This window comes from Nematostella vectensis, chromosome 1, assembly GCF_932526225.1.
Source record: "Nematostella vectensis chromosome 1, jaNemVect1.1, whole genome shotgun sequence".
NCBI lineage: Eukaryota > Metazoa > Cnidaria > Anthozoa > Actiniaria > Edwardsiidae > Nematostella > Nematostella vectensis.
This window is the reverse complement of record NC_064034.1, coordinates 10800887-10822320: the sequence shown is the minus strand read 5'-3', so window position 1 is coordinate 10822320 and position 21434 is coordinate 10800887. Positions and strand designations below refer to the sequence as shown.

The following is a 21434-nucleotide window of genomic DNA, read 5'->3' as shown; positions in this document are numbered from 1 at the left end:
AAGAGGTTTTACTGTACTAATGACTGCCTTTTGTTAAATAAAAGTCCGTTATTTAGAGGTTTTACTGAACTAGCGATTGCCTTTTGTTAAATGAAAGTCAGTTATATGGAGGTTTCACTGTGCTAATGACTTAGTCTTTGTTAATTTAAGTTCGTTATATAAAGGTTTAACTGTAGTTTGTCATTTATAAAGTTTCCCATCACGATATACTGTTGCGTCACTAAAACTTACACAGCACTTGTATGACCGCGCTGACTGTCCCTTTATCATCGGCATTGTTCACTGCGTGACAAGTGTAGTTACCAGCGTCCGCGTATGTAGTGCCAGATGAGAATTCAAACACACTGCTGATATTGGTCTCCGAAACTTCGGTATTCTGATATCTGTCAGGGGCAACAGCGGAACCGTCCTTTGACCAGCTCATCTTAGGCACAGGGAACCCCTGGCCATAGCACCGTAATCTGACTCCGGTGAGTCCGAGCCGAAGAATGTAGCGCTGCTTTAGGACAGAGACACTCGCTGGCACTAAACGCCAAAAGTGCAGGGAAAAAAGCATTAGAATGACATTATATATTTATTTACCTCCTTTATATTAAAGACGTTGGGAATACTAGTAAAAAGTGATAATCATAAAAGGCTGTAGTAACGATCGGCTGGAGAATCCAATGACGCGCGTGCCACACAACCTTATCATGGTAAAATTGTATGGAAATATTATGTGCATTCATATAGATAGTATGTGAATGTGAGAGTGCTTCTAAGGGTTTCAAGCCACCAATTCCCTAACCGCACATAATCACTTACAGAAAGGTAAATAAGAGCACGTAAATACTCACAACAGGTGCAATAAACGCGCACGTATTCACGCACAGAAACGCCAAAATACTAACGTGTAAATACTCACAACAGGTGCAATAAACCCGCACGTACTCACCCACAGAAAACGCCAAAATACTAACGTGTAAATACTCACAACAGGTGCAATAAACGTGCACGTATTCACCCACAGAAAACGCCAAAATACTAACGTGTAAATACTCACAACAGGTGCAATAAACGCGCACGTATTCACCCACAGAAAACGCCAAAATACTAACGTATAAATACTCACAACAGGTGCAATAAACGCGCACGTATTCACCCACAGAAACGCCAAAATACTAACGTGTAAATACTCACAACAGGTGCAATAAACGCGCACGTATTCACCCACAGAAAACGCCAAAATACTAACGTGTAAATACTCACAACAGGTGCAATAAACGAGCACGTATTCACGCACAGAAAACGCCAAAATACTAACGTGTAAATACTCACAACAGGTGCAATAAACCCGCACGTACTCACCCACAGAAAACGCCAAAATACTAACGTGTAAATACTCACAACAGGTGCAATAAACGCGCACGTATTCACCCACAGAAAACGCCAAAATACTAACGTGTAAATACTCACAACAGGTGCAATGAACGCGCACGTATTCACCCACAGAAACGCCAAAATACTAACGTGTAAATACTCACAACAAGTGCAATAAACGCGCACGTATTCACCCACAAAAAACGCCAAAATACTAACGTGTAAATACTCACAGCAGGTGCAATAAACGCGCACGTATTCACACACAGAAAACGCCAAAATACTAACGTGTAAATACTCACAACAGGTGCAATAAACGCGCACGTATTCACCCACAGAAACGCCAAAATACTAACGTGTAAATACTCACAACAAGTGCAATAAACGCGCACGTATTCACCCACAGAAAACGCCAAAATACTAACGTGTAAATACTCACAGCAGGTGCAATAAACACGCACGTATTCACCCACAAAAAACGCCAAAATACTAACGTGTAAATACTCACAACAGGTGTAACAAACGCGCACGTATTCACCCACAGAAAACGCCAAAATACTAACGTGTAAATACTAACAACAGGTGCAATAAACCCGCACGTATTCACCCACAGAAAACGCCAAAATACTTACGTGTAAATACTCACAACAGGTGCAATAAACGCGCACGTATTCACCCACAGAAAACGCCAAAATACTAACGTGTAAATACTCACAACAGGTGCAATAAACGCGCACGTATTCACCCACAGAAACGTCAAAATACTAACGTGTAAATACTCACAACAGGTGCAATAAACGCGCACGTATTCACCCACAGAAACGTCAAAATACTAACGTGTAAATACTCACAACAGGTGCAATAAACGCGCACGTATTCACCCACAGAAAACGCCAAAATACTAACGTGTAAATACTCACAACAGGTGCAATAAACGCGCACGTATTCACCCACAGAAACGTCAAAATACTAACGTGTAAATACTCACAACAGGTGCAATAAACGCGCACGTATTCACCCACAGAAAACGCCAAAATACTAACGTGTAAATACTCACAACAGGTGCAATAAACGCGCACGTATTCACCCACAGAAACGTCAAAATACTAACGTGTAAATACTCACAACAGGTGCAATAAACGCGCACGTATTCACCCACAGAAACGCCAAAATACTAACGTGTAAATACCCACAACAGTTGCAATAAAAGCGCATGTATTCACCCACAGAAAACGCCAAAATACTAACGTGTAAATACTCACAACAGGTGCAATAAACCCGCACGTATTCACCCACAGAAAACGCCAAAATACTTACGTGTAAATACTCACAACAGGTGCAATAAACGCGCACGTATTCACCCACAGAAAACGCCAAAATACTAACGTGTAAATACTCACAACAGGTGCAATAAACGAGCACGTATTCACCCACTGAAACGCCAAAATACTAACGTGTAAATACTCACAACATGTGCAATAAACGCGCAAGTATTCACCCACAGAAACGCCAAAATACTTACGTGTAAATACTCACAACAGGTGCAATAAACGCGCACGTATTCACCCACAGAAAACGCCAAAATACTAACGTGTATATACTCACAACAGGTGCAATAAACGCGCACGTATTCACCCACAGAAAACGCCAAAATACTAACGTGTAAATACTCACAACAGGTGCAATAAACGCGCACGTATTCACCCACAGAAACGCCAAAATACTAACGTGTAAATACTCACAACAAGTGCAATAAACGCGCACGTATTCACCCACAGAAAACGCCAAAATACTAACGTGTAAATACTCACAGCAGGTGCAATAAACGCGCACGTATTCACCCACAAAAAACGCCAAAATACTAACGTGTAAATACTCACAACAGGTGCAACAAACGCGCACGTATTCACCCACAGAAAACGCCAAAATACTAACGTGTAAATACTCACAACAGGTGCAATAAACCCGCACGTATTCACCCACAGAAAACGCCAAAATACTAACGTGTAAATACTCACAGCAGGTGCAATAAACGCGCACGTATTCACCCACAAAAAACGCCAAAATACTAACGTGTAAATACTCACAACAGGTGCAACAAACGCGCACGTATTCACTTACAGAAAACGCCAAAATACTAACGTGTAAATACTCACAACAGGTGCAACAAACGCGCACGTATTCACCCACAGAAAACGCCAAAATACTAACGTGTAAATACTCACAACAGGTGCAATAAACCCGCACGTATTCACCCACAGAAAACGCCAAAATACTTACGTGTAAATACTCACAACAGGTGCAATAAACGCGCACGTATTCACCCACAGAAAACGCCAAAATACCAACGTGTAAATACTCACAACAGGTGCAATAAACGCGCACGTATTCACCCACAGAAACGTCAAAATACTAACGTGTAAATACTCACAACAGGTGCAATAAACGCGCACGTATTCACCCACAGAAACGTCAAAATACTAACGTGTAAATACTCACAACAGGTGCAACAAACGCGCACGTATTCACTTACAGAAAACGCCAAAATACTAACGTGTAAATACTCACAACAAGTGCAATAAACGCGCACGTATTCACCCACAGAAAACGCCAAAATACTAACGTGTAAATACTCACAGCAGGTGCAATAAACGCGCACGTATTCACCCACAAAAAACGCCAAAATACTAACGTGTAAATACTCACAACAGGTGTAACAAACGCGCACGTATTCACCCACAGAAAACGCCAAAATACTAACGTGTAAATACTAACAACAGGTGCAATAAACCCGCACGTATTCACCCACAGAAAACGCCAAAATACTTACGTGTAAATACTCACAACAGGTGCAATAAACGCGCACGTATTCACCCACAGAAAACGCCAAAATACTAACGTGTAAATACTCACAACAGGTGCAATAAACGCGCACGTATTCACCCACAGAAACGTCAAAATACTAACGTGTAAATACTCACAACAGGTGCAATAAACGCGCACGTATTCACCCACAGAAACGTCAAAATACTAACGTGTAAATACTCACAACAGGTGCAATAAACGCGCACGTATTCACCCACAGAAACGCCAAAATACTAACGTGTAAATACCCACAACAGTTGCAATAAAAGCGCATGTATTCACCCACAGAAAACGCCAAAATACTAACGTGTAAATACTCACAACAGGTGCAATAAACCCGCACGTATTCACCCACAGAAAACGCCAAAATACTTACGTGTAAATACTCACAACAGGTGCAATAAACGCGCACGTATTCACCCACAGAAAACGCCAAAATACTAACGTGTAAATACTCACAACAGGTGCAATAAACGAGCACGTATTCACCCACTGAAACGCCAAAATACTAACGTGTAAATACTCACAACATGTGCAATAAACGCGCAAGTATTCACCCACAGAAACGCCAAAATACTTACGTGTAAATACTCACAACAGGTGCAATAAACGCGCACGTATTCACCCACAGAAAACGCCAAAATACTAACGTGTATATACTCACAACAGGTGCAATAAACGCGCACGTATTCACCCACAGAAAACGCCAAAATACTAACGTGTAAATACTCACAACAGGTGCAATAAACGCGCACGTATTCACCCACAGAAACGCCAAAATACTAACGTGTAAATACTCACAACAAGTGCAATAAACGCGCACGTATTCACCCACAGAAAACGCCAAAATACTAACGTGTAAATACTCACAGCAGGTGCAATAAACGCGCACGTATTCACCCACAAAAAACGCCAAAATACTAACGTGTAAATACTCACAACAGGTGCAACAAACGCGCACGTATTCACCCACAGAAAACGCCAAAATACTAACGTGTAAATACTCACAACAGGTGCAATAAACCCGCACGTATTCACCCACAGAAAACGCCAAAATACTAACGTGTAAATACTCACAGCAGGTGCAATAAACGCGCACGTATTCACCCACAAAAAACGCTAAAATACTAACGTGTAAATACTCACAACAGGTGCAACAAACGCGCACGTATTCACTTACAGAAAACGCCAAAATACTAACGTGTAAATACTCACAACAGGTGCAACAAACGCGCACGTATTCACCCACAGAAAACGCCAAAATACTAACGTGTAAATACTCACAACAGGTGCAATAAACCCGCACGTATTCACCCACAGAAAACGCCAAAATACTTACGTGTAAATACTCACAACAGGTGCAATAAACGCGCACGTATTCACCCACAGAAAACGCCAAAATACCAACGTGTAAATACTCACAACAGGTGCAATAAACGCGCACGTATTCACCCACAGAAACGTCAAAATACTAACGTGTAAATACTCACATCAGGTGCAATAAACGCGCACGTATTCACCCACAGAAACGTCAAAATACTAACGTGTAAATACTCACAACAGGTGCAACAAACGCGCACGTATTCACTTACAGAAAACGCCAAAATACTAACGTGTAAATACTCACAACAGGTGCAACAAACGCGCACGTATTCACCCACAGAAAACGCCAAAATACTAACGTGTAAATACTCACAACAGGTGCAATAAACCCGCACGTATTCACCCACAGAAACGCCAAAATACTAACGTGTAAATACTCACAACAGTTGCAATAAACGCGCATGTATTCACCCACAGAAAACGCCAAAATACTAACGTGTAAATACTCACAACATGTGCAATAAACGCGCACCTATTCACCCACAGAAACGCCAAAATACTAACGTGTAAATACTCACAAGTGCAATAAACGCGCACGTATTCACCCACAGAAAACGCCAAAATACTAACGTGTAAATACTCACAGCAGGTGCAATAAACGCGCACGTATTAACCCACAGAAACGCCAAAATACTAACGTGTAAATACTCACAACAGGTGCAATAAACGCGCACGTATTCACCCACAGAAAACGCCAAAATACTAACGTGTAAATACTCACAACAGGTGCAATAAACGCGCACGTATTCACCCACAGAAAACGCCAAAATACTAACGTGTATATACTCACAACAGGTGCAATAAACGCGCACGTATTCATCCACAGAAAACGCCAAAATACTAACGTGTAAATACTCACAACAGGTGCAATAAGCACACACATATACACCCACAGTAAGAGCAAACAATGCACGCATCAATATTTACAGCAATTGGAACAAAAGCGCGCGTAAATACTCACGATATGTGCGAATATTCAGCTCGTTACTCCACCATCCCGGTCCAATAGAACTTAAGGCTTGTACGCTGATTGTGTAACGAGCAAACACTTTAAGTCGTGTCAACTGCGCGGTCTGTTTCGAGGCTCTCGGTATGTGCGCCACAGTCACGTGACTAGTATTACCCGCCACGCTATAGCGCACGGTGTAATTACGGATAGACCCGTCACCAGGCTCAGGCGCGGCCCAGGTCATGTTTAAGGACGTGGAGCGCGTGTACGTCACGTTAAGTTCGGTAGGTACTGACGGGAGACCTGTGAAGGGGATGCAAAATGCTTAGAACCTTTTAAACACTTTGGACAAGGGGAAAGACGAAAATTATAAAAAAAATGTACACAAATAAAAGTGTGTATGAACACTAGTAGATGAATTCGCAAGAATTAGGATGTGGTAAATGCGGCATATCACATCAGGGACGCGGGGTTATGGTGTCTAAAGATAATCGTGTCGTTACTTGGTAAACGAGCTCAAGTGGAAAACTGAAAAATATTTATAAAACCTTTCGTGTGACCACTTACTTAAATCAATAAAAACAACGGTATTTCTTCGATCTGCACCAGCGCTTATGGGAATCTTATAATACGCATTGCACGTGACCAAGGCATGACAGCGCATGCGTCGCGATCTCATCCCCGTGTTTGCGCATTCGTAGCTTTTATACACTTGTTCAGCGCTGGTGTAGCGAATCATTCGCGATGACGTTATGGTCCCCTTGGTGTTGCTGTCATTCCCTTCGAATACTTTATCAAGTATGAACCATTGGATCGCAATCAATGGTTCCCCACGCGCCGTACACGTGGCAACAGCTCTTGAGCCCGCGGTAGTAGTTAGGTTACCGCTGAGTGTTAGATTTGTGATTTCTGGAGACGCAACTGTAGAGGCAAATCAAGCATTAATCAACTATTAAGCATACTAACTTGGTGGTAAGCCAAAAAAGGCAGGGTGACCGGAGTTTCGGGTCTTTATAAAAAAAGCACCAAACTGTTGATTGGATGCATAAATACCTTCCTCACTGCCGTACACCTCAATTCTTACGCATGCTTTGTTGTTAGTAGTAACTGGCCGGAAACGAACATAGCGGGCGCCTATCGGCTTCAAAAACCAGTTTACACGAACACGAAAAGGCAATGTGTTTCCTTGAAAAGATACCTAGAATAAAAGGAGTAACTGGTGAGGGTCTTGATTTCAATGGGAAAAAAAACATTACTAACCATGGAGACGTATGCAATATCTTGCATCAGGGAGCAGGTCTTACCGGGTATGGATTATATTCGTCTCCCGTGAAGCTAAACCAGAGCTCGTACTTTGCTGGTAACCAGCTTGGTTCTGACCCCAGTCCCTGGGTCGCTACCCCGGTAACAGTCCTTGTCTGCCTAAGATCGATATCCAGATTAGAGCTAGCAGAAGCGTTGTTGCACCATGCTGACTCAGCATAAAGTCGCCCATGCGTGGCGTTGTGTTTATTATCCGTATGAAATGAAGCTAACATTTGATCATCAGGGATTCGACCGTTCTCAATCCCCAGTGGGCGCCATGGTCCTAAAGAGATAAAACAAATTAAAAATCAAGAATGTTTCTGTTTTATTGGCCGAGAAATCATATAACCGAATAACACCACGGCTGAACAAGGAAGGATTGTTGGATAAATGGTATTTCCATAAGAGGAAACACCAAGGATGAATTTGCACGCAAGTGATTATTCTTCATTATTGTCAGCTAATGCTTAATGGATGGTGTTAAAGACAAACGTCACTAAAGTTATCGCTAAAAGAAGAAACGAGAACAATACCTTGTGGAACGCCGTATAATTCAACTCTCATCTGCTTCATTGTGTGGTAAGTGTCGGGATAAAAGCGGATAAATCGTACCGAGGTCATGTGCGCAAAGCTGTGCTTTTTAACCATGTTTTGGTCACTGTTTCCTGTGAAATTCTATCAAAAACAGCAATGTCCTTTAAAAAGAAACACTCAATGAACAAGATCCTTCATGGGTTTGTTAACACATCATGCCAACACAAAAACACCTACATTGCCAATACAAAAACACATACCTATGCCAACACAAAAACACCTACATTGCCAATACAAAAACACATACCTTGCCAATACAAAAACACATACCTTGCCAACACAAAAACACATACCTTGCCAATACAAAAACACATACCTATGCCAACACAAAAACACCTACATTGCCAATACAAAAACACATACCTATGCCAACACAAAAACACCTACATTGCCAATACAAAAACACATTCCATTGCCAACACAAAAACACATACATTGCCAACACAAAAACACATACCTTGCCAATACAAAATACATACCTTGCCAATACAAAAACGCATACCTTGCCAACACAAAAACACATACCTTGCCAACACAAAAACACCTACATTGCCAATACAAAAACACATACCTTGCCAATACAAAAACACATACCTTGCCAACACAAAAACACATACCTTGCCAATACAAAATACATACCTTGCCAATACAAAAACACATACCTTGCCAATACAAAAACACATACCTTGCCAACACAAAAACACATACCTTGCCAACACAAAAACACATACTTTGCCAATACAAAAACACATACCTTGACTATACAAAAACACATACCTTGCCAACACAAAAACACATACCTTGCCAATACAAAAAAACATACCTTGCCAACACAAAAACACATACCTTGCCAATACAAAAACACATACCTTGACTATACAAAAACACATACCTTGCCAACACAAAAACACCTACATTGCCAATACAAAAACACATACCTTGCCAATACAAAAACACATACCTATGCCAATACAAAAACACATACCTTGCCAACACAAAAACACATACCTTGCCAATAAAAAAACACATACCTTGCCAACACAAAAACACATACCTTGCCAACACAAAAACACATACCTTGCCAATATTATTTTCGCTGTATCGCTGCCAATTAAGACCATCCATGGAAGTCTTGATCGAGTAACTTGTGACCCACTCATTATCTTCCTTGGCGCCTTGTGTCGCGACGCCACACAGCGCGTACACCGAGCCCAAGTCGACCTGGAGGTGGTCTGGAAAACATACCCGACCAAAACGATATTTTATGAAATAGATAATGGCTAAGATAATGTCTTAAGACCTCGGGTGACTGCGAGGTCCCGAGAACTTTCTTAATATTTTAGCCATGTGAATTTCGGGCCCGAGAAGCTCGGGAAAGATCAAAATCTATAAAACCAAAAAGAAGATTATCTTTCACATGAATCTTTGTGGTAAAATACGATATTTGACGATATTTCAACACATTGAGATACCATAAATTTTTAAAATAATTAGCCAGCTTTTCAAATTTAAGAAATAAAACGTTTTCGGGCCCGAGAATTCTCGGGTGTTTCGAGAAACGGGCACCTGTCCTGTGAACTCGCTTTTCGTCTGCTCAATAACTCCTCAAACAAACACCATGGTTTTCAAAACGCTATGAAGGCACAGAAAGAATGTTTCATTTCTTTCATAGAACTATCATCAATGTATTTTTTTTAGAATTTATCCTGAAACGGGAAAGAAAAAGCAATGACAAAGAACTTCACAACAGCGCGCGCTCGTGGCGTCATTCCAGTGCACGTCAGCGTGCGCGCAGAAGACATTACAAAATTGAAAACTTTTGCTTCAATTTCTATTCCAGCTCTCAGCAGAACAGAGAAAACAGTCTAGGTGTAAATCCATCAGTTGAAATGCAAGTTTGAGCTTGTAGGTTTTGTTCTAATGAAAAAAAATTGTTGCATGAATTGTTATCTTTTGCGAATGGCAAAAATTCCAGTGCACGTCAGCGCGCGCAGAATACACTTTTCGCATTTCCAGTGTAGTCACTGGGATATAAAATGAGAAATCGAAGCTTCTCGGCCAACTGTTTATTTTTCGTACCATTTCTCATCCTTGGACATTAACCGCCGATATCCCAGCCGCCAGAAGGGGTTTATTTACTAATTATTGTCGATTCCCATCCTGGCTATTTTTAGTAACCACCACCCCACCACTGCGCGTGAGTATTTGCTCCTTTTATTTTGTCCTACTCTCCTGCGGGTTGCGTGTTATTGTTTTACCAACTCGATAGGAATGAAAAGAGATCATGTAAAATGACCCGGAAGAAGAAAACAAGTCTAACTTAAGTAAGCAAGATTGGCAAATATACTCACAGAAAGCTAAATCCCTGAATAGTTTGATTGTTTTGTTTGTCTGAGCGGCGAAGTCAAGTCAAGAAGAAAGAAAATAAGCGACGAGCGATAAAATGGCTGTGATACCCACAGGAAGCCTAAGCTCTTCATTTGTCCCTATTGGTTTTACGGTAAACATAGTGATGTCTTGAATCACAAGAAAGAAGTTAGGGATATACACTAGGATGTCCAAACCTTACCTGTGCTGTCTGTCGCTGTTGCCGGCGCCCATCCCGAAGGGCCATGAAGCCTACCCATACTAGCAGCATAGCCTATCGAGTTATCGTACACAGATGTTGCAGTGAAGTGATCACTTCTGATAACTCCACCGGCGCGCACCCCTACAGCCTCTGCCTCACACACTGTAGAAACGAACAAAATATCGAAGGTTTGTTATAATGCCTTATGCCTAGTGCACACTAGCAACATAACGACATGGGCGCGCGCACTATGTTAGCCCGACATAACGACATTGACATAATGACATAAAAGAAAAAAAACATTTTTTTCTCTTATGCCGTTATGTCCATGTCGTTATGTCGAAGATAAGAGTGCGCGCGCCCATGCGTTATGTCGATATGTCGCTAGTGTGCATTATTGGGTTTGGTTTTTGTAAAAAGAAATAAAGCGTCAGCCGCTAAACATAACCGTATCTTTTATGCATCATCATTTTGTCTATATTGATAATTTCTGACGACCATTTATCTTTCCTGTGTCAAAGGTACCATGCTTCTCTTGGCTCTGTTGTTTACGTCACATGTGCTGCTTATCTGCTACATATATCATACCTCGTGGTATGTTGTTATATACATTGTGTACCTTCTCTTGCTATTCCGTAGAGCTCCAATCTCATACAAGCCAGCCCTAACGACTTCATCACCACGAGCCGCAGATATCTTGTCTCTATCGCCTCGATAAACACGTGTTTGGTCACACTACTCCTATCCGAGTTACCAAAAAGCTGGAAACAAAACCAACAATCAGGGGCGTTCCTGGGCGGTTTACGGCTTCAAGTTCGTTACCCAAATTTTGATATAAATGGTCGGGTGTATATCTGTGTATTTATAGTTAAATCCCGGGCTTAACTGGCTAAGGCAGGTACTCCTTTACATTGAATTTTTGATTTTTTTTTTTTGCAATAGAGCGTATTTCCCAAACAGCTTCTTTCTCCCGAGCTAAAAACTGAATCACAATACACAACCTTAAAGTGGTATAATAAGGTGGTGATTTTGCAGTTGGAAATTGTTGGTGAGAATTCACAAAATATTGAAAGATACAGTTAGCAAATTGGGCTTCGATTCTACTAAACTACCATTTCGTTTCCACTCTCAGAATAGTTTCTCCACGATGATCTATCAAGGGAGGCTTGTATCTTGTAAGTCTGCACCCAGTGGTCTGCGGTAGGACTCCCCTGAGTAGCCACCGCGCAGATCACGTGACGTGAACCTAAGTCAACCTGCAGGTATGGCGTGACGTCACTAGGGGCTGCGCACCACGACCCAGTGGGGAAGTGCAGTTTACCGAGGGAGGGTGGGGTCATGCTGGTGTTTTGCGACGAAGACAATGTCGCGCTTGGACGAAGAGGGAGGTGATCACAGCTCACTAAGAAGAAATAACAATTGATTGAAAATTAAAATACATATGTATTTTGAGCAAATACATATATGTATTTTAAATGAATTGTATATTACGCTTCAATAGATAAAGCTTTTCATTATTTTTTTCTTTTTTTGTTAAAAGGCTCTTTTAATTTTATACCATTTGACACCTTTTAAGTAAGCCCAATATCCCCATTAGCTCCTTTTAATGTACTAGGCAATCTGCCATTCCCATTCGTAGGGCTGTATATGCCCTACGCGGCAATACACATTGTATATGACAACGTGTGCGTTGTTAAGTATTCTTGTCAAAACATTTGCGCCTTTCCTTAGTGACTCACCGCGGCAGCCATACAGGTCAAATCTGAGACAGATGGCGACATTCCACTCTTCTGGTTTGATTCGGTAATAGCGAGCAGTCATGGGATACATCAACCAGTTCACGACCACTCCAGAACCGTCGATATTTCCTGTAAAAACCTAGAGACAACAGTGATAGCAATGACGGCCGCAATCTCTATTTTTTTAAATCTGGCACCGTTATTGGTACTGTGAGCAAGGTGCATAGCGCTAAAACAGAAGTGCCGATATTTCCTGAAAAAAAAAAAACTAGAGACAGCGATAGTAGTGATATTCAACGACCTCTATCTGAAAAACTGTATGTTGCTAGCATTTTTGGAAATCTGGGAGCGTTACTAGATCTGTAAGCATGAGACATTTATAAAAGTAATTTCTTTTTATTTTTTTCGGGGTCCGGTATCCATCAAATCGCGCGGTTTGATTGACTCTCGTGAGGTCCGGTATCCTACGATCCGGACCCCGCGATAACGGACCGCTCACCTCCAAAGCTCGAAATAGTGAGTTAATTTGTAAAGTGACCATTGAAAACTGGATTTTTACTCCCGAGGTTATAGATCTTTACACTAAAACGGCATTTTATTTGTCATTTTATCTAGAATCATTGACTTTACGGAAAATCAGCTTCAAACTCCCTGTGTTTTGAAAAATTCCCGCCAAAATGATATTGCAACGCGCGCGACAATTTTAAGTTTGCTGAAAGTTTATTTGGGATAAAAAAGGCAGCAAATCTTTTTTTCATACAAAATAAACGACAAATCACTCTATATCTTATCGTCTGTCGAGGATTTAAAGCGAAAGAAGACATTTCTACGATCAATTCGAGTCTAGAACGACTAAATTATTTTAAAAAAATGGTGGTCAAAACTCAGAGAATGTCTTCTTTGGAGGTTCTGTGTTTCTGGAGGATTAAAAGCGTTGTGTGGAAATACAAAATGGAGTTTATTAAAAGATCATGAGCGAACAAAATTTTCACGAACATCGACGAAAGTCAGAAGCGAAACCTCGCCTCGTGCAACCATAAGCTCGTAAAGGTAAACAAACTTGGAAAATCTATTGAGAAATAAAATAAATATGTTATTTCCCAGCTAAGGGTCGGTCCGTATCGTAGTATTTTCAAGACCTCTGTCACGGTATTTAACGTTACGGACCTCCCAGCTGGTAAATAACAAATATGTACATATTTAGGGCCCCAAATGGTCCCCCGAAATTTCGATGTGCTCGCAGTTTTCGGCTAATGCTCGCGTGCTCGCACTTTTTTTTCCGCCGTGCTCGAATTGTATTTTTCGATGTGCTCGCTGCACCAAACTAAAAATGCTTGGTCTCACATAAAAAACTGGGTGCTCGCAAGCTCGCAAGTGCTCGCCCAAGACTATTCGGGGGCCCTATATTTCCGATGACCCATCAAGAGGGACTTGCATCTTTCAAATCTGTACAGCGTACCTTCTTACTGGATTCTCCCGCAGGGTATTCCGTAAAAAATTGTCCATCATCGCTGTGCTTAACACTGTACAACGTGACCCATTTATCCTTAGTAGGGGATCCCTGTGTCGCTATGCCAGTGACCCTCGTCACTCGCCCCAGGTCAACCTGCAGATACTCCGCCTGGGACGATGTGGCGCTACACCAGGATGAGCCGCCGTACAGGCGGCCAGCGGACGCGCTATAGGAATTGTTTAGTTTTGATGATGACGTCATCTTTTCGTTAACGACACCTTTGTCTTCTAGTCCGAGGGGTTCATTACATTCTAATTGGTAGAGATGAGTCAATCAGTTGTTACATCATTTGTAAAACACTACACCACGCACCAACTAAAAGCAGCTAATTCCGTTTTCCCATAGCTTCGTGCTGCATGGGAGGGTAAGAACATTTTTTTCTAAAACATTCAAAGTTCAAAGTTATACCTTATCGCCTAAGAATTACACGATACATGCCTTGTCTTTGCAAGCCACTAGGGCGTTATACGAAAATAAGGAAACAAAAATAGATTTGACACTTATCTCATTGACACTTTATCATATCTCGTGTAACGCATTACATACTTTACGTGGTGCTAACCTTGCAAGACACCGTAAAGCTCCATTCGCACGATTTTGTGGCCGCTATAAGCCGTTGGGATGACGCGGACAAATCTCGCGTACACAGCGCTGCTCAGCTGATGACGGACTATCTCGTTTCGGTTCGTGTTTCCATCAAATGTCTACAACCAATGAAACGGATGTTGGAGTGTACCTAATACTTTTTAAAGACCTGACCCTCAAGCCCCTCAAGCTCAAATTGCAAAAGATATATTTGAACATATAAGGCTAAAGTAGATGTTTTGACATTTTTTGATGCGCGAGATGTAGATGCAGATGTAGGAAATACGGTATTTGAAAGAGATCGTATCATCACGCATTACTATATTAAATGATATGGTCTTTTCCTTTTTGTTGCCATCTCAATTTTGTAGGTTATACTGATTGTCATAATCGATTCCTTAGTGATTAAACAAACATGTAGTTCGTTTTAGAAAGATGGATCGATAATTTGTTGATGCTACATCACTCTTTTGCTTTTCTTACACATTTAGAAAACAACAGCATTAATTGATTTGCCCCTCCCTAGCCCTACATGTCAAGCCCCTTTGTCATTGCCTTTATTGCTTATGAATCGCTTTGGAGACAAATTACCTTGATGATGCTGTTTTCGTAAAAGTCAAACCAGGCTACGTTGTCACGTGAGAAGCTCAGCTGATATTTGGTAGTCCACTCGTCATTAATTGGACTGCCCTGAGTGGCCACGCCACATATACGATAGAGAGAACCTAAGTCGACTTGCAGGTAGTCCGGTCCGTTGTTGGTTTTTGGTGCCCAGCATTTTTTAAATCTTAACCGTCCAAGATATGGGAGATAACTATCGCTATAGTGAGACGTGGCAGTAAATCGGTGATCCAGGATACGAGTTCTGCTCTGGAGACCAACTGGCACGTCAGCACACCCTTGAGTAATAAAACAACCACGGGAAGGTTGGATACCTTAGCCAAATTATATGGAGCAAAATATGAGATATGGACCCCAGATACCCCCCTCTCCCAAAAAGATACCCCCCACACACACACACACAAATGAAACAAACAATAAAATAAAACGAATGACCGAATGCAAGTATTTTAAAACAAACACGCTTTTTTTAAATGAAAGACCGGAATGAACTATTTCTTGGAGTTGCTTGCGTTTAATTTCTTATCAATCGATAATTTAGCATGAAATACAATACTTAAAATAAAAACATAACAGTTATCCATACAGCGCCGAGATGAATTTTGAAAAATTACCCCCGATCCTTAAATAAATAACGAACATTTACAGTAAGTAAATAGTAATTAGATTGGTATCGTCAGCACATCCTTGAGTAATGAAACAAACATGTCACGGAGGGTTGGATACTTTAGCTACTTTCTATGGCTCATAATTACCAAAGCTCATAATTACCTGGCAATGATGGTTTCCCGTACAATTCGACCCTCATGCAGGGGGAAGTCTGGTAACTAGTTACCAGGATCCTCACCACTCTAGCGACGATCGAGTCATTGAGTCTGTGGTACTTTTCTGATAAGCGATCTGTGTTACCTTTAAACTCCTAGAAAAAAGCGTAAATCCAAGACTTACATCAATGGCTTATCTTCTATAACAACATATGATATAAAAATTCTTGAAAATAGAGATTAACAACCAGTTGCTAAAATTGCTAAAATTTGCATACTTACAACAATAATAAGATCACGTGATATGTAGGGTCGCCAGGTGATTGCGTCATAAGTAAAATGCAACTGAAAACTTCGAACCCAGTGGTCAGCGGAGGGGCTCCCTTGAGTAGCTAACGCGCAGATTACGTGTCGCAATCCCAGGTCCACTTGCAAGTAGGGTATGACGTCACTGGGGGACGCGCACCAGGCTCCCGCGACGAGGTTCAGACGTCCCCTGGAGGGTGGGGTGGTGAAGTTCATTTGTGACGAGGCGGTGATGAACGAATCAGGAATTGCCTTGGTTTCTAAACCGACACTTTTACGATGGCAAGGAACTAGATAAGAAACCAGATTGAAATTTAATTAAAACCCTCCTTTGAGTGATAATAGCAAAGTGATTTACAAAGACGATTTCAGATGGAACCATCACGAAGTATTTCTTTAGTAGGATTCTAACGTGTAGAAGCAGAATATAGAGGGACGTTGGTGGAACTTGTGCAAAGTGCAAATCAAACACAAATACTCACTGGTAGAATTGGTCTTGAAGGTAAAATTTGCCAAGGTCCCCTCGCCGACAATACTGACTGCGCGAATCTGGACCAAGTATGTGGTGTTGGCCCGCAATCCCTTCAGAATCCGTGATCTGTTTTTTGCGCCTGCTATATCTTTGAATACCGCTGACGAGTCTGCGCTGTATTGTATCACAAAATGTCTAACTTCTCCCTCGGCGATGGTTGCTGGAGGCTGTACCCACTTGATGGTGGCCGAACTATCGAATACGTTGACTGCGGTGACATTCTCTGGAGATGATGGTACCTCTGAAATAGCGGGAGTGGATGAAATAAGCATCAGTTGCATGCAATTTGTGCTTACTTGTTCTTAACTGCTATTTGTATCTTTGATTTTATTTCTTTGATTTTATGCAAAAACGAAAATAGACCATTACCAACCCTTCATCCTTATTGGAAAAGGGGCCTCAAATAGATGGGGGAATAATAGAGTTTTAACTATGTAACTATGGCTAAAACAAGATAGATTTGCGCGAATACTAGTCTTATATCTCTGGAATAAACGATACTATCTTTACCAAAATCAAAGCGCTGTGTTACGTAGCCACTAACAGCCAAATGTTATCTAGCCCAGAAAACATTGCAATTAATTTAATGACTGGAACACGGTTGACTTCCAAATGTGGAATTTCCAAAAGAAACACAAAGTATTGATTGTGGGCATTGAGATGCAGCCTATTTGACTATGCTGTACCATTACTAGATTAGAGGTAATCAAGTCTTACTTAGCTGAATATAGACCGGCACACTGCGCTCCACGGCGCCTCTGGTCACCAGATTCCTATAAAACACTTGGCACGTGACCTTGGCGCTGCAACGGCGATCTCTGCTTGGCCCTACTCCTTCGTCACACTTGTCAACAATCTCATCCGCGCTAGTGAACCACACGGTCACATTGCTCACGGAGTACCCATCAGGGTAAGTCACGGGCGATCCCGCGGGTTGCGGGATAAGCTTGTTGTTAAGAATCCATCGGACTGAAGCGTGGGGCAGGGTGTAATTACAAAATAGTCGCGTAGTGGCGTTTGCTGCGGCGGTTAGGTTCCCATCCATAGATAAACTGATGATATGTGGAGGAGGCACTGACAAAATAAGAGCGTTTAAGTTTTATATACATTGCGTTGACTTGACGTTGACTATTTTTGTTGATATATGCTTGTTTATTATACAACTACGGTGCTATGCGGGATATCATTTGCTTGAGTAGCGGGCTCACCAGATGCGCGCTTATATCAATTACAAAAAACGTTGCGAAAATCAATAAATGGTAACCCGCAGTGGTTCATGGGTGGCGTATAAATGGCTGAATCCTGGTATCTGAAAGCCATTGTAATGTTCATAGGAACATAAAATAAGAATTATACAGCTATTGAAGCCTGGATTTGTATTTTTTTTGACATTTATTTGATACCCATGGGGAACTGCAGGTTACGATACATGGATTCTCCGAGTGCGACCTTATTCGAAGAAGATGCGTATGGAACATGTTAACGATATACTCCCTATTTGTTATTAAAAAAAAAATCTTGAAATTCACTATCAATAGGGACAATAAAAACCAGTGTGGGAAAGAGTGGTTGAAATCGTGTGCATGTTTTTCGTATAAACGTCAGGTCTCGTCAAAGAATTACCTTGTTTGTTGACGTATATCTCGACCCTCATGCATACGCCAGTCACGTGGGCCGTGGGCTGGATGCGGACCAGTCTCGCGCCGATTGGCTCATCTAACCACGTGGTCACCACTGTGTTTGCGGCCGAGTTCCCCGTGAGCCTCTTCAATAAACCAATCAGCCAATCAAAAAAGAGCTACTCTCGGCTATTTTACATATTCGTGCTGCTATTATACATAAATAAAGTAAATACCAAATTCAACAGTCGACCAAAGTTAAAAGCAGTACTTTAAAGCGTATTTGCCCATTTCTTATAACCTTTTTTTTGTTATTTCTGCCAAACTTCTTATATTCAAAGATGCAAGTAAATACTAAATTAAAGATGACTACCTATCAATGACTAAAGCTTTACCTTCAATATCCGCCAAATACTATTTGTGTATCCAAGCTCCAAGTCGAATTGTGTGACACGTGACGCAGTGTCACCGGACTGTAACGCAACGCCAGTGACATCAACGAGTAATCCAAGGTCAACTTGTAAGAACTTTGTGGGTAACGATGACGAAGCGCACCACCAGGTCGAGGCGTACAGACGCGCGGCGGAGGCATTGTGGTCAGGACTCGAGTAAGAAGACGATGACATGCGCACATCAGACACCTGCCCAGTCTCCACTCCGACAGGGACGCGCCAGCCTTCCGAAAAAAAATGTTAGTAAGAATGCAAACATGATGAACGTATCGTAAAACAGTAACGCTAATTCTAGTTATCCTAGTTATCATAGTTATCAAAAGCACTCTTATCATCGCCGCTATCACTATCATCACCGTATGATTTTACAAAAAAAATTCTAATCACACCACTAAACACACCAATGTAATTATCACCATATAATCATAACCATTAAAATCGTCATCATTATCATTCATATGAAGAAACCGTTGTCGTTTTAGGGGTCTGGTACCGAGAAATTTTAGTTTCTTTTTAGAAGCTTTCTCCATTGTCTAAAAATGGTCACAGTCACTGTTTTTCTCTCCTGAATACAATTAACAAAGTTTGCGAAGCACCTGCGGTACGGCAGCCCTAAAAATGACTAGAATCATGCAGGTTTTCCAAATAATGAATATATTAGTTTCCTTATATGGAAGTGACCGCGTCTGGAAAAAAGGCCAATTTTTGGCTAAATTTTCCTGATATGATTAGCGAACTATAGATTAACGACAGCGGGGAATCTACGATGGCGCACCCACAAGATTTCAGCGCGCCCTACCACATTTTTCTTTTAGCGCGCGGAGAAATAAATCGTGAACGCCGTCGTCGTCCATCCACCGTCGTAAATCTGAAGTTCGCTATTATCATTATCATCATCAGCATCATTTCTATTATTATCAGCATCATTACTATTATCATCAGCATCATTTCTATTATTATCAGCATCATTTCTATTATTATCAGCATCATTACTATTATCATCAGCATCATTTCTATTATCATCAGCATCATTACTATTATTATCAGCATCATTACTATTATCATCAGCATCATTTCTATTATCATCAGCATCATTACTATTATTATCAGCATCATTACTATTATCATCAGCATCATTTCTATTATTATCAGCATCATTACTATTATCATCAGCATCATTTCTATTATCATCAGCATCATTTCTATTATCATCAGCATCATTACTATTATTATCAGCATCATTTCTATTATTATCAGCATTATTACTATTATCATCAGCATCATTTCTATTATTATCAGCATCATTTCTATTATTATCAGCATCATTACTATTATCATCAGCATCATTTCTATTATCATCAGCATCATTACTATTATTATCAGCATCATTACTATTATCATCAGCATCATTTCTATTATTATCATCAGCATCATTTCTATTATCATCAGCATCATTTCTATTATTATCAGCATCATTTCTATTATTATCAGCATCATTACTATTACCATCAGCATCATTACTATTATCATCAGCATCATTTCTATTATTATCAGCATCATTTCTATTATTATCAGCATCATTTCTATTATTATCAGCATCATTTCTATTATTATCAGCATCATTACTATTATCATCAGCATCATTACTATTATCATCAGCATCATTACTATTATCATCAGCATCATTTCTATTATTATCAGCATCATTTCTATTATTATCAGCATCATTTCTATTATTATCAGCATCATTTCTATTATTATCAGCATCATTACTATTATCATCAGCATCATTTCTATTATCATCAGCATCATTTCTATTATTATCATCAGCATCATTTCTATTATCATCAGCATCATTTCTATTATTATCAGCATCATTTCTATTATTATCAGCATCATTACTATTATCATCAGCATCATTTCTATTATCATCAGCATCATCGGCTCTTACCTTGTCTGCAGCCATACAGCTCAACCCGCATCTGTTTGTACCCTTGGAAGGTCATGGGGTTCACCCGAACATAGCGTGCGGCGGTTACAATGGAAAACGTTCTCTTGACAACTGTCGTCTTGTCTGTATTTCCATTGAATATCTGAACCAAAAGTGAGATCGATCATATACACAATTCTATTTTTTAATAACAATAATTTATTTCTATAGCGCGTTCTAACATGACAAGATGATTGAACTCGCTTTTGGTTTGCTATTTTGGTTTGTTTTGGTATAAAAAGATTTTAAAAAGTTTATTTAGTATAACTTCACTTTTATTGTTCACTTT

General features: G+C 40.6%; 1 protein-coding gene across 2 annotated transcripts in view; it reads right to left on the bottom strand.

Moving 5' to 3' along the window:
• Positions 1 to 21434, bottom strand: part of LOC5505231 — a 78329-nt gene that overhangs the window by 33573 nt on the left and 23322 nt on the right. For both annotated transcript variants that reach the window (XM_048728010.1, XM_048728013.1), the window contains exons 26-46: positions 21107 to 21248; positions 19099 to 19379; positions 18708 to 18849; positions 17802 to 18158; positions 17035 to 17325; positions 16529 to 16842; positions 16254 to 16401; positions 15453 to 15760; positions 14839 to 14980; positions 14223 to 14527; positions 12764 to 12902; positions 12137 to 12426; positions 11644 to 11785; positions 11025 to 11186; positions 9533 to 9687; positions 8395 to 8536; positions 7861 to 8144; positions 7610 to 7754; positions 7124 to 7477; positions 6569 to 6859; positions 232 to 525 (exon numbers count right to left, since the gene is read on the bottom strand). In XM_048728010.1, coding sequence (XP_048583967.1) covers positions 232 to 525; positions 6569 to 6859; positions 7124 to 7477; positions 7610 to 7754; positions 7861 to 8144; positions 8395 to 8536; positions 9533 to 9687; positions 11025 to 11186; positions 11644 to 11785; positions 12137 to 12426; positions 12764 to 12902; positions 14223 to 14527; positions 14839 to 14980; positions 15453 to 15760; positions 16254 to 16401; positions 16529 to 16842; positions 17035 to 17325; positions 17802 to 18158; positions 18708 to 18849; positions 19099 to 19379; positions 21107 to 21248 — 4828 coding nt within the window. The remainder of the gene's footprint in view (positions 1 to 231; positions 526 to 6568; positions 6860 to 7123; positions 7478 to 7609; positions 7755 to 7860; positions 8145 to 8394; positions 8537 to 9532; positions 9688 to 11024; positions 11187 to 11643; positions 11786 to 12136; positions 12427 to 12763; positions 12903 to 14222; positions 14528 to 14838; positions 14981 to 15452; positions 15761 to 16253; positions 16402 to 16528; positions 16843 to 17034; positions 17326 to 17801; positions 18159 to 18707; positions 18850 to 19098; positions 19380 to 21106; positions 21249 to 21434) is intronic.